Genomic DNA, 13,435 nt, shown 5'->3' with positions numbered 1-13,435 from the left:
TTGCAGAGAGAGGGAGGGGGAGACCAGGGTGAGAATTTAAAATTTTAAGCATTTGGGACTGGGAGCCAGTGTAGGTGGGTGAGCGGAACTTGGTGCAGGATAGGATACAGGCAGTGGAGTTTTGGACGAACTGAAGCTTATGGAGGATGGGAGGTTATCCAGGAGTGCATTAGAATAGCTGAGTCTGGAGGTAACACAAGCATGGATGATAGTTTCAGCAGCAGTCGGAAGTGGTGGTCCTGAATTCACGGAGAGATAGAGCTCAGATCATAGCATAAGCATTGTGGTATAGTACTCACGGTCCACAATTAAGACGCTCCTTAAAACCTACCTCTTTGACCAAGCTTTTGGTCACCTGTCTTGGTATCTCCTTATGTGGCTCGGTGTCAAATTATGTTTGATAATCGTTTCTGTGAAGCACCTTGGGACCAATGTTCCCTGTAATTTTTTGGGGGGCTGTGCTGCCCATTCAAAATACTGCGCATGCGCGGTTTTTACATTTAAAAGCTGGCTGATCAGGGCCTTTAGAGCACTGTGCGGCCGCGCAGCTTAAAGGGAACATTGCTTGGGACGTTTTACTACATTAAAGGTGCTACGTAAATGCAAGCTGTTTAAGGGGAAAAAAATATTTTGTTCTACAGGAAACTTTTTTATCCGGCACCGACTTGGTGCCGGTTTATCAAAAAGTCCGGATTACAGAGAGGTATAGTAAAAGGTACGAGAGCTCCGTACACAGCAACAAATCCAGGCTTCCCTGTTGCTTAGCAACAAGTGCAGCAACCCCAGCCACAGACCAAGCGTCCCTGTTGCTTAGCAACAAGTGCAGGAACCCCGGTTACACGGCCACAGATCCAGGAACGGCCACTAATATGAAGTAAAACTTACCTGAACCTACTCCTGAATTTTGCCGGTTAACAGAGATTTCCGGTTATTTAGGCGCCGGTAAATCGAGAGTTTCCTATAGTTCTGAGAATGGAGATCGAGTCAATAGAGACCAAGGAAAGCAAGATTGTTTAGTAAGAAAAATGTAAAAATAGGGAATATAGTTAATAAATAAAAGGTAGAACGGATGATGGGAAAGAAATAAGAATGGAACTAATGGTTTAGAGCTGTTTTTATTTAAGTTTTTTAATAAATCGCTCATTTTTAATATATGTACCAATAAAATTACCTTTAAGATCTCAGCTGCTTCGATACTGAGGGGTGAGTCTTGAAGGCTGCCCGACGTCAAATAAATTTCTCTCTTTTTTTCTGTTTTGAAGACACGAGGATCGATTCCTTTCTTCTGGTCACAAAGGCCGAACCTGAGATACAAACCCAAGCCACAGATCAGTAAATCCATGAACCATGTGAGTACATTTAAAACACAGCATGACACGTTTCATTAAGGAGCACATAAACCCATTGACCTGCAGTAAGAGAACGGTTCTACATCACAAGAACATGAGAATTAGGAGCAGCATTCGGCCCCTCGAGCCTGCACCGCCATTCAATAAGATCATGGCTGATCTTCGACTTCAACTCCACTTTCCCGCCCGATCTCCATATCCCTCGATTCCCCTAGAGTCCAAAAATCTATCGATCTCAGCCTTGAATATACTCAACGACTCAGCATCCACAGCCCTCTGGGGCAGAGAATTCCAAAGATTCACCACCCTCTGAGTGAAGAAATTCCTCCTCATCTCAGTCTGAAATGGCCGACCCCTTATCCTGAGACTGTGACCCCTGGTTCTAGACTCTCCAGCCGGGGAAACAACCTCTCATCATCTACCCTGTCAATACCCCCCTCAGTGAGATAACTGTGATAATATATTTATATTTGTAGTTTCTTTTGTAGCGGTGCTCATTTTGGATATGATAAACATACAATTTTCCTTGGTAGAGTTGCAGTTGTCAATTATGTTCTCAAATGTATTAGTTGTCTGGAAAAACACTGAAATCGTGTAGCTAAACGAAGCTGTTCAAGAGATGCAAAAGCCTGCTGCTAAACCATATTTCTAAGACAATTCAGTGTCAGTTAAAGAGGAGCATGTGCATTGATGGATGGCATTTCATTTTCAAATAGGTGATGTTATGCCGGCGGAGCCCTTTCCAATTCTGACTTTAATGCAACAAAGGTGTTTGTAATTGGACGTTAAATGTTGGAAAGGGAGCAAGTGATTTGTTTTTGCTCAGAAACGGGCGTTTTCACTCCCTCCAGGAATGTTTGTGTGAGATTGCAGTACTTGGGCAGCAGCTTGTGCTCCGTGTGGAATGTGTGGAAATTTGCAGAATGAATCATAGAATGGTTACAGCACAGTAGGAGGCCATTCGGCCCGTCGAGCCCGTGCCGACTCTCTGCGAGAGCACTTCAGCTCGTCCCACTCCCCCGCCCTTTCCCCGGAGCCCTGCAAAAAATTTTCTTTCAGCTACTTATCCAAGTCCCTTTTGAAAGCCTCGATTGAATCTGCCTCCACCACCCTCTCAGGCAGCGCAGTCCAGATCCTAACCACTCGCTGTGTAAATTTTTTTCCTCATGTTGCCTTTGGTTCTTCTGACAATCACCTTAAATCTGTGTCCTTTGGTTCTCGACCCTTCCGTCAATGGGAACAGTTTCTCTCTATCTACTCTGTCTAGAACCCTCATGATTTTGAACACCGCTATCAAATCTCCTCTCAATCTTCTGTGCTCTAAGGAGAACAACCCCAGCTTATCAGTGTAACTGAAGTCCCTCATCCCTGTAATGATCAATAACATGTCATTCTAGAGTGGTACACTAGATGGAGCTGTACAGAGCTGTGTATTTAGTTGTGTGTTTAAGACTACACTATCCACGATGCACTAGGCTACCCACAAGGCAGTAGTCAAGATGGCTGCCTGCACACAGAAGCACACGTGCTGAATCTCTACAGATGCTGTACCTAGAGAACGTGTACTGAATAAATGACCAGCTAGAAGCTAGCTGTTAATAATAAGAATGTCTAGTTATTAATGAACATAACAATCCCTGGAACCATTCTTGTAAATCTTTTCTGCACCCTCTCTAAGGCCTTCACATCCTTCCTAAAGTGCGGTGCCCAGAATTGGACACAGTACTGCAGTTGAGGCTGAACCAGTGTTTTATACAGGTTCATCATAACTTCCACGCTTTTGTACTCTATACCTCTATTTATGAAGCCCAGGATCCCGTAAGCTTTATTAACTGCTTTCTCAACCTGTAAGAGATATTTTTCTAATTAGTTACTATCTCATGAGCCCAGATAATATCAAAACTGTTCATGTCTGGAACTAATTACAGAAAGAAAGACTTGCATTTCTATAGCGCCTTTCACATCCACCGGACGTCCCAAAGCGCTTTACAGCCAATGAAGCACTTTTTGAAGTGTGGTCACTTGTAATGTAGGAAACGTGGCAGCCAATTTGCGCACAGCAAGCTCCCACAAACAGCAATGCGATAATGACCAGATCATCTGTTTTTAGTGATGTTGATTGAGGGATAAATATTGGCCCCAGGACACCGGGGAGAACTCCCCTGCCCTTCTTCAAAATAGTGGCCGTGGGATCTTTTACGTCCACCTGAGAGGGCAGACGGGGCCTCGGTTTAACGTCTCGTCCGAAAGACGGCACCTCCGACAGTGCAGCACTCCCTCAGTACCGCACTGGGAGTGTCAACCTAGATTTTTGTGCTCAAGTCTCTGGAGTGGGACTTGAACCCACAACCTTCTGACTCGGAGGCGAGAGTATGGCATGAAATGGGTCTCGTGCAGGTCCAGTACCGTGAATACATGGGCCACAAAAAGTCTTAACGTCCCATAGTAACTATAATTATTAAATTGCTGGATGGTGTCTGTTACCTTACTTTCACAGAGGTCAGTATTTATGCTAAATTATAAATGCAAAAACAGGTTTTTCATCTGGTCTAAGCATTAACCTTAGCAATTTCAGGTGGTAGCTATTTCCCCCATTATCTTTGAAGCGGTCATGACTTTAATCTCTTCTCTATTCAGGTTCTGCTAGCCTTGCTTTCTGCTTCCAGGGTTTTATGTTTTTATTTTAGATATCCCAGTAATCGCAGTTTTTTTTCTTTCCCCCATTTCTTGTTTTTATGTGGGCCTCTGACCTCTGTTGCGAGCCTTTCCAATGCCTCTCAGTTATTTCCACACGCTTCTTTCTCCCAATGTCCTGGCACGGAGGTGATCTTTACATATCATCCACTGGGTTTTTGCATCTTTCCAAACTTTTAAAACCCCTTTTTTGCTGGCCATTTAACCCAAGTTCTCCTGCCTGTGACTCATGTCAGTGTTCATAGCATCATAGAAATTTACAGCACAGAAGGAGGCCATTCGGCCCATTGTGTCCGTGCCGGCCAACAAAGAGCTCTCCAGCCTAATCCCACTTTCCAGCTCTTGGTCCGTAGCCCTGTAGGTTCCGGCACTTCAAGTGAATATCCAAGTACTTTTTAAATGTGATGAGGGTTTCTGCCTCTCCCACCCTTTCAGGCAGTGAGTTCCAGACCCCCACCACCCTCTGGGTGAAACAAGTTCTCCTCAACTCCTCTCTAATCCTTCTACCAATTACTTTAAATCTCTGCCCCCTGGTTATTGACTTCTCCGCTAAAGGGAGTAGGTCCTTCCTATCCACTCTATCTAGGCCCCTCGTTATTCTTGTTTCATGACTTCTCTCAGTTGTTCTACCCACCCCACCAGCCCCCACTGGTGTCTGTAGCCCTATTAAGGGGTTTACAGATCTTTCAGTTTCCTGTTCTGAACAAATGTTAGAATAGAATCATAGAATGGTTACAGCACAGTGGGAGGCTATTCGGCCCGTCGAGCCCGTGCCGGCTCTCTGCAAGAGCACTTCAGCTAGTCCCACTCCTCCACCCTTTCCCCGTAGCCCTGCAATTATTTTCCCTTTTGAAAGCCACGATTGAATCTGCCTCCACCACCCTTTCAGGCAGCACATTCCAGATCCTAACCACTCGCTGCATAAAAAAGTCTTTCCTCATGTCATCTTTGGTTCTTCTGCCAATCACCTTAAATCTGTGTCCTCTGGTTCTCAACCCTTCCACCAATGGGAACAGTTTCTCTCTATCTACTCTGTCTAGACCGCTCATGAGTTTCAACACCTCTATCAAATCTCCTCTCAACCTTCTCTGCCCTAAGGAGAACAACCCCAGCTTCTCCAATCTATCCACGTAACTGAAGTCCCTCATCCCTGGAACCATTCTTCCTAAAGTGCGGTGCCCAGAATTGGACACAATACTCCAGTTGTGGCCGAACCAGTGTTTTATACAGGTTCATCATAACTTCCTTGCTTTTGTACTCTATGCCCCTATTTATGAAGCCCAGGATCCCGTAAGCTTTTGTAACTGCTTTCTCAACCTGCCCTGCCACCTTCAACAATTTGTGCACTTATACCCCCAGGTCTCTCTGTTCCGGCACCCCCTTTAGAATTGTACCCTTTAGTTTATATTGCCTCTCCTCGTTCTTCCTACCAATACGCTGCGTCAAGTTGCTTGTCCTATCAATAACCCCGCCCCCCCCCCCCCCCCCCCCCCCGCAGCCATAGAGAACAGTTTTAGTGCATTACTTAGATTATTGATGCCTTTGAGTGGATTTTCTTTTTAAAGAGGATTGTAAACATCTCTTTATTTTTGATTCCAGATGGATGGCTTTCAAAGGCATTTTGATTCTCAGCTCATCAGCTATGGGAAGCAAGTGATCGTTAACTTGGTAGGTTTTATTTTTTTAGCCAAATATGTCTAAATGCTAAAATGTTAACTCTTAGCTTTATTGACAATGGAAAACATTGTTTTATGTTTTTTAATATTTCTACTTTACAGATTGATCAGAAGGGTCCAGAAAAATCCCTTGAACAGGTTTTTTCCAAGATGAGTGCAAGCCTGGGGAATGATGGGATGGTTCGGTACGTTTCCGCAGCATCATCTGCAGAGCTTAATGCATCTCTCTTGATTTATATAAAAGAAAACAATTGTTCAAAGTGGCTGGGGCGATTTACAGTTTCCTTCTGGGGTCCCAATTATTGCACAGGAAGGAAGGCGATGAAAACATGCGCGCAACAGCCAAAACACTGGCTGTTACCAAGAACAGAGAGAATTGCAATTATATAGTCTTATCACCAACATTCCCTGTAATTTTTTTTGGCGCCGTGCGGCCACACTCTCTCCCCCTTCCTCCCTCTCACTCTCCCTCTCTCTGTCCTTTCTCTCTCTGTCCTTTCTCTCTCGCTCTCTCTTCTCTCCCCTCTCTCTCGCTCTCTTCCTCTCTCTCTCGCTCTCTTCCTCTCTCTCTCGCTCTCTTCCTCTCTCTCTCGCTCTCTTCCTCTCTCTCTCGCTCTCTTCCTCTCTCTCTCGCTCTCTTCCTCTCTCTCTCGCTCTCTTCCTCTCTCTCTCGCTCTCTTCCCCTCTCTCTCGCTCTCTTCCCCTCTCTCTCGCTCTCTTCCCCTCTCGCTCTCTTCCCCTCTCGCTCTCTTCCCCTCTCGCTCTCTTCCCCTCTCGCTCTCTTCCCCTCTCGCTCTCTTCCCCTCTCGCTCTCTTCCCCTCTCGCTCTCTTCCCCTCTCGCTCTCTTCCCCTCTCGCTCTCTTCCCCTCTCGCTCTCTTCCCCTCTCCCGCTCTCTTCCCCTCTCTTCCCCTCTCTTCCCCTCTCTTCCCCTCTCTTCCCCTCTCTTCCCCTCTCTCCCGCTCTCTCCCGCTCTCTCCCGCTCTCTCCCGCTCTCTCCCGCTCTCTCCCGCTCTCTCCCGCTCTCTCCCGCTCTCTTCCCCTCTCTCCCGCTCTCTTCCCCTCTCTACCCCTCTCTACCCCTCTCTCCCGCTCTCTTCCCGCTCTCTTCCCCTCTCTCCCGCTCTCTTCCCCTCTCTCCCGCTCTCTTCCCCTCTCTCCCGCTCTCTTCCCCTCTCTCCCGCTCTCTTCCCCTCTCCCGCGCTCTTCCCCTCTCTCCCGCTCTCTTCCCCTCTCTCCCGCGCTCTTCCCCTCTCTCCCGCGCTCTTCCCCTCTCTCCCGCGCTCTTCCCCTCTCTCCCGCGCTCTTCCCCTCTCTCCCGCTCTCTTCCCCTCTCTCCCGCTCTCTCCCGCTCTCTCCCGCTCTCTCCCGCTCTCTCCCGCTCTCTCCCGCTCTCTCCCGCTCTCTTCCCCTCTCTCCCGCTCTCTTCCCCTCTCTCCCGCTCTCTTCCCCTCTCTCCCGCTCTCTTCCCCTCTCTCCCGCTCTCTTCCCCTCTCTCCCGCTCTCTCCCGCTCTCTTCCCCTCTCTTCCCCTCTCTTCCCCTCTCTTCCCCTCTCTCCCGCTCTCTTCCCCTCTCTCCCGCTCTCTTCCCCTCTCTTCCCCTCTCTTCCCCTCTCTCCCGCTCTCTTCCCCTCTCTCCCGCTCTCTTCCCTTCTCCTCCCGCTCTCCTCCCGCTCTCTTCCCCTCTCCTCCCGCGCTCTTCCCCTCTCTCCCGCCCGCGCTCTTCCCCTCTCTCCCGCCCGCGCTCTTCCCCTCTCTCCCGCCCGCGCTCTTCCCCTCTCTCCCGCCCGCGCTCTTCCCCTCTCTCCCGCCCGCGCTCTTCCCCTCTCTCCCGCCCGCGCTCTCTAGCTCTCTGACCTCTCTCTCGCTCTTTCCAAATTCACTCGGGTCATAAGGATGGTTGATATGGAAACAGAAGTGCCACAGTGGTGCAGCAGAAGGTACTGTTTTGCGTTTGGAGTTCAGGCTAGTTGTTTGAGCAGACTAACAGAAACTGCATTTGGCTGTGCTATACCTGCCAGTGAGTGCTTAATCTTGATTTGAGGTTCAGGGTGCTGTAGTGATTTGGACAATGGCCATTTGCTCTAGGACCTGGGTACAAACCAGCCCGGACTGATGGGTGGAATCTGCTGACCGCAAGCGTTGTACATTATTTCAATCCAATTGCTGGTGGTTTGACCTCGCAGCACCGGGCATTAATTGGCAATCTCCCTCGGAAGCCACAGAACGTCTGTTGCGGGAAATGAACAATGTCACACTGCTGCAGCCGGGGTTGGTCTTGAGTTTGGGGCCGAGACTCTTCAGCTGGGATTTTCCAGTTTGGCGGAATCTCGGCAGGAAGCTGGTTTGGGTTTGTGCCCGCCTGACATGACCACCATTACTCCAGCATGGTTCCTGTGGTCGGGCTGCTCTTGGCTTTCCTCAGAATGGGCGTGGAAGCTCCCGTCAGTGGTTACAGGACAGCAGAGGCAGCTTATCTCTGCATCAAACCATTGCTTGATAGCTGGCACAGTGCCAGAAATGGAAATAGTTCTGACCATCGCACTAACGTGACTCATTGTGATGAGCACAGGATTCATGAACAACAACATCATGTATTTATATAGTGCCTTTAACGTAGTGAAATGTCCCAAGGCGCTTCACAGGAGCGATTATCACACAATTTGACACCGAACCACATCAGGAGATATTAGGACAGGTGACCAAAAGCTTGGTCAAAGAGGTAGGTGACATAAGAAAACTACTAGGCACTTGGTCTAAGCGTTAAACAAAGCTTTAATCAACTGTTTTGCAACATGGATGTCTAGTTGTGTCCTTCACTAGTTCCTGTTAAGAATGTCCTGCGCAAGCTGGGCCCGTGCCCGAGTATTTATACTCTCCCTGGACAGCGCCATCCGCAGGCCGCTCAGTTGATTCATGTCATTTAGGTTTTAAGGAGCGTCTTAAAGGAGGAAAGAGAGGCGGAGAGGTTTAGGGAGGGAATTCCGGAGCTTAGGGCCCAGGCAGCTGAAGGCACGGCCGCCAATGGTGGAGCGATTAAAATCAGGGATGCTCAAGAGGCCGGAATTAGAGGAGCGCAGATATCTCGCGGGGGTTGAGAGGCGGGAGGAGATTACAGAGCTAGGGAGGGGCGAGGCTGTGGAAGGATTTGAAAACAAGGATATGAATTTTAATATCGAGGCGTTGCTTAACCGGGAGCCAATGTAGGTCAGCGAGCACAAGGGATGATGGGTGAAGCAAAAAAAGAAACAAAATTAAATATACTGAACATTTTTGCACCCAACAATGATCAATTTCTCGCAAGTGGAGGCCCCTCTGCAATATTACAAAGTATTTACAGCACAGAAACCAGCCATTTGGCCCAACCAGTCCATGCCGGTGTTTGTGCTCCACTCGAGCCTCCTCCCACCCCTCTTCATCTCACCTCATCAACATATCCCTCGATTCCTTTCTCCCTCATGTGCTCATCTACCGTCCAATGTTCCCTTTAGTTTTGTTTGGGTGCGCGGCCCCTTTAGCGGACTGCGCGGCCCATTCAGATTCCCACGCACGGTTTTCCTATTGTAAAGGCGGCAGGTGGCCTGTGCGGGAGCTCCAAACAGCCGCGCAGCTTAAAGGGAACATTGCCAACTTCCTCTTCAATGCATCTGTGCTATCCGCCTCAACTACTCCATGTGATGGCGAGTTCCACATTCTAACCCCATTGAAACTTGCAGTAAGGCATTTTCCACTCAATTGTGTTTTAAAAAAAATCCCACTTGGAGTCCATTAATATTTTGGCAAAGGATACCAAAGAATGTAAACAGCCCACAAACACACTTACAACTCGTTTGAGCTGTTAGGCCAGCGTATTTATATTTCACAAGCCTACGTACTGCGCCCTCCATTATAAAAAGGAAAAGGAAAGACTTGCACGACCACCAGACGTCCCAAAGTGCTTTACAGCCAATGAAGTACATTTTGAAGTGTAGTCACTGTTGTAGTCTTTTCTTCTTAGCCAGTCCCTGTGCATGTCCACAGATCCCTGAAGGTAGCAGGCCAGGTAGATAAGGTGGTTAAGAAGGCCTACGGAATGCTTGCCTTTATTAGCCGTGGCATAGAATACAAGAGCAGGGGGGATATGCTTCAACTGTATAAAACACTAGTTAGGCCGCAGCTAGAGTAGTGCGTGCAGTTCTGGTCACCACATTACAGGAAGGATGTGATTGCACTAGAGAGGGTACAGAGGAGATTTACACGGATGTTGCTGGGAGTAGAGAATCTGAGCTATGAGGAAAGACTGGATAGGCTGGGTTTGTTTTCCTTGGAACAGAGGAGGCTGAGGGGAGACCTTATTGAGCTGTATAAAATTATGAGGGGCCTAGATAAAGTGGATAGAAAGGACCTATTTCCCTTCGCAGAGGGGTCAAAAACCAGGGGGTTTAGAGGGGATTTGAGGGGAAATTTCTTCACCCAGAGGGTGGTGGGGGTCTGGAACTCACTGCCTGAAAGGGTGGTAGAGGCAGGAACCCTAACCACATTTAAAAAGTACTTGGATGTGCACTTGGGATGCTGTAACCTGCAGGGCTACGGACCAAGAGCTGGGAAGTGGGATTAGGCTGGATCGCTCTTTGTTGGTCGGCGCGGACACGATGGGCCGAAATGGCCTCTTTCCTTGCTGTAACTTTCTATGATTCTATGAACCGAGGATGACTTGCTTCCACATTAAAAATGAGTGCGCAGGTGACTGATGAGTCCAATGCGGGACCTACAGTCTCTGTCACAGGTGGGGCAGACAGTGGTTGAAGGGGCGGGTGGGTGGGGTGCTTGGGTTGACGTACGCTCCTTCCATTGGTTTCCGCTTGCTCCCGGCGAAGAGACTCGAGGTGTTCGGTGCCTTCCCGGATGCTTCTCCTCCACTTTGTGCGGTCTTGGGCCAGGGAGTTCCAGGTGGCAGTGGGGATGTTGCACTTTTTCAAGGAGGCTTTGAGGGTGTCCTTGAAGCGTTCCCTCTGTCCACCTGGGGCTCTCTTGCCGTGTCGGAGCTCCGAGTGGAGCGTTTGTTTTGGGAGTCTCGTATCGGGCATGCGGACGATGTGGCCCATCCATCGGAGCTGATCGAGCGTGGTCAAAGCTTGAATGCTGGGGATGTTGGCCTGAGCGAGAACACTGACGGTGCGTCTATCCTGCCAATGGATTTGCTGGATCTTGCGGAGGCAGCGTTGGTGGTACCTCTCCAGTGCTTTGAGGTGCCTGCTGTACATTGCCAATGTCTCTGAGGCATACAGCAGGGCGGGTATCACTGCTGCTCTGTAGACCATGAATTTAGTGAAGGGTTTGAGATCCTGGTCTTCAAACACTCTCTTCCTCAGGCGACCGAAGGCTGCACTGGCACACTGAGGCGGTGTTGGACTTCGTCATCGACGTCTGCTCTTGTTGACAGTAGGCTCCCGAGGTATGGATTTTGATAATTGGGGGGCAGTACTGTGTGGTGGGGGTAGGTTGGTAGAGGACCTTTGTCTTATGGATGTTTAGTGTAAGGCTTCGGTGAAGGTGTTAACGATGGTTTGGAGTTCGACTTCTGAATAAGCGCAGACGCAAGCGTCGTCTGCAAACTGTAATTCAACGACAGAGGATGGGACGACCTTGGATCTGGACTGGAGGCGACGGAGGTTGAACAGTTTCCCGTTTGTTCTGTAAATTAGCTCCACTCCAGTGGGGAGCTTACTGAGGGTGAGATGGAGCATTACAGCAAGGAAGATCGAGAAGAGCGTTGGTGCGATGACACAGCCTTGCTTGACCCCGGTCTGTACGTGAATTGGGTCTGTGGTGGAACCGTTGGTCAGGATCACGGCTTGCATGTCGTCGTGAAGCAGGCGGAGGATGGTGACAAACTTTTGAGGGCAGCCGAATTTGAGGAGGACACTCCATAATCCCTCACGGTTAACAGTGTCGAAGGCCTTTGTGAGATCAAAGAAGGCCATGTACAGCGGTTGGTGTTGTTCCCTGTGTGATAATAATAACTTCTGGGAAATTATGTGCATCGCTTCCTGTGAACTGTGAACTTTGTACATGCATCACTTCCTGTCAGATGTCACTTCCTGTTGGACTGGTATAAATAGTGAACTCCTCAGTATTGTAAGGGGCTTCTACCAGAGGCATGGTGAAGACCTCTCTTGTATATAGCTTACTTTAAAGTTACTTAATGTGTGAGACTCCTTTTTCTTACATCAATTTAAGCAACTTAGTATTTACACTCACAAATACTAGACCTTCGGACAAACTCGGAGTTAAGGATCCAGGGAACCACCCATCATGGAAAAGATCCTTAAACCTACTCGTCTGGACTTGGACCCAAACACACCAGCAGCTGGCAGGGTATGGAAGCATTGGTACCGTACTTTTGAGAATTTCCTTGATGAATGTAACGCGGATGCTCCTACTAAACTGAGGATACTTATCAACTATGTGACTCCAACAGTGTTTGAATATGTTGATGAATGGGATAATTACGATGAGGTGATTCGGGCACTTAAAAAACTGTATGCCAAGACTCCAAATGAGGTCTATGCTAGACATCTACTGGCCACAGCCCGACAAGGGCCAGGGGAATCGATTAACGAATTCCTTCAAGAACTTCGCAGGCTCAGCATAGATTGTAACTTTCAGGCAGCCTCAGCTGAGCTGTACCGCGAAGAAATGTTTCGCGATGCTTTCATCTGCGGGATTGCCTCTCCATTTATACGCCGGCGTCTACTAGAAAGTAAAACACTTGAGCTACAATAAGCTTTTGACCTAGCTTGTTCTCTGGATTTGGCAAAGAGAAATGCAGACCTCTATCAGCTGCCCAGATCTTGATCTGCTGCTGTAACTGCAACCAGACAATCCAAGTGGTCTCAGGTGAACCCTATCATGGAGGAATCTAATCCTGATAATTCTGATGAAGAAGAGGAGGGTGACCCCACTTTAGCAGCCTCGTGGCAATCTAGGAAGAAATGCTTCTTTTGTGGAGATGCTTTTCACCCTAGGAAACTGCCCTGCCCGCAATGCGTTCTGCAGTCATTGCAAAAAAAAAAGGACACTTTGCTAAAGTTTGCCAATCAAGAGCCTCTACGAGGGCCTATCCAGCTAAGGCCTACCGAACTGCCCCAATTAGGGCCTATCAAGATGCTCCAGCTAGGACCTATCAAGCTTCCTCTCGAGCTCTCTCCCGAAGAAGCACACCGAGAGTTTTAGCCACTCTCTGTGCAACGACACCAATTACAGCTGCTTGCCCACAGAACCTGTTTCATGCAGCTACAAAAGTTTCAATTAAAGGGCATACCTTAGATGCCTTAATTGACTCAGGAAGTACTGATAGTTTCATTAAAGAACAGATTGTTGCGAAATTGAAACTACATGTCTTCCCATTGGACCAGGCAATTGCGATGGCTCAGTCATCACTTAATACCAGAATCTCCGGCTTTTGTGTTGTTGATATGACACTTCATGGTCGTATGTATCCCTCCACCCGACTTTCGGTGCTCAAGGACTTATGTAGTGATCTCCTCTTAGGGCTGGACTTCCAAAAACAGCATAAGAAACTCACCATTGAGTTCGGTGGATCCAAACCCGGACTTACTATTTCTAATATACCGTCTAAATTACCGTTTTGTGCATTGTCAGCAGCTTCACTTGATGAACCCTCATTATTTGCCAGTATTCCGCCTCGATGCAAACCAATAATAACGAAATCGCG

At 48.4% G+C, this 13,435-nt stretch overlaps 1 protein-coding gene across 1 annotated transcript in view; it reads left to right on the top strand.

The window, feature by feature from the left end:
- The window catches only part of sacm1lb (SAC1 like phosphatidylinositide phosphatase b), an 86,805-nt gene that overhangs the window by 34,054 nt on the left and 39,316 nt on the right, over positions 1-13,435 (top strand). The window contains exons 8-10 of the mRNA XM_085989295.1: positions 1,263-1,349; positions 5,643-5,711; positions 5,822-5,904. Coding sequence (XP_085845421.1) covers positions 1,263-1,349; positions 5,643-5,711; positions 5,822-5,904 — 239 coding nt within the window. The remainder of the gene's footprint in view (positions 1-1,262; positions 1,350-5,642; positions 5,712-5,821; positions 5,905-13,435) is intronic.

Source organism: Somniosus microcephalus, chromosome 5 (genome assembly GCF_052327205.1).
Source record: "Somniosus microcephalus isolate GS21.2 chromosome 5, FLI_Smic_1.0, whole genome shotgun sequence".
NCBI classification, from domain to species: domain Eukaryota; kingdom Metazoa; phylum Chordata; class Chondrichthyes; order Squaliformes; family Somniosidae; genus Somniosus; species Somniosus microcephalus.
This window is presented reverse-complemented; position numbering and strand designations above follow the sequence as displayed.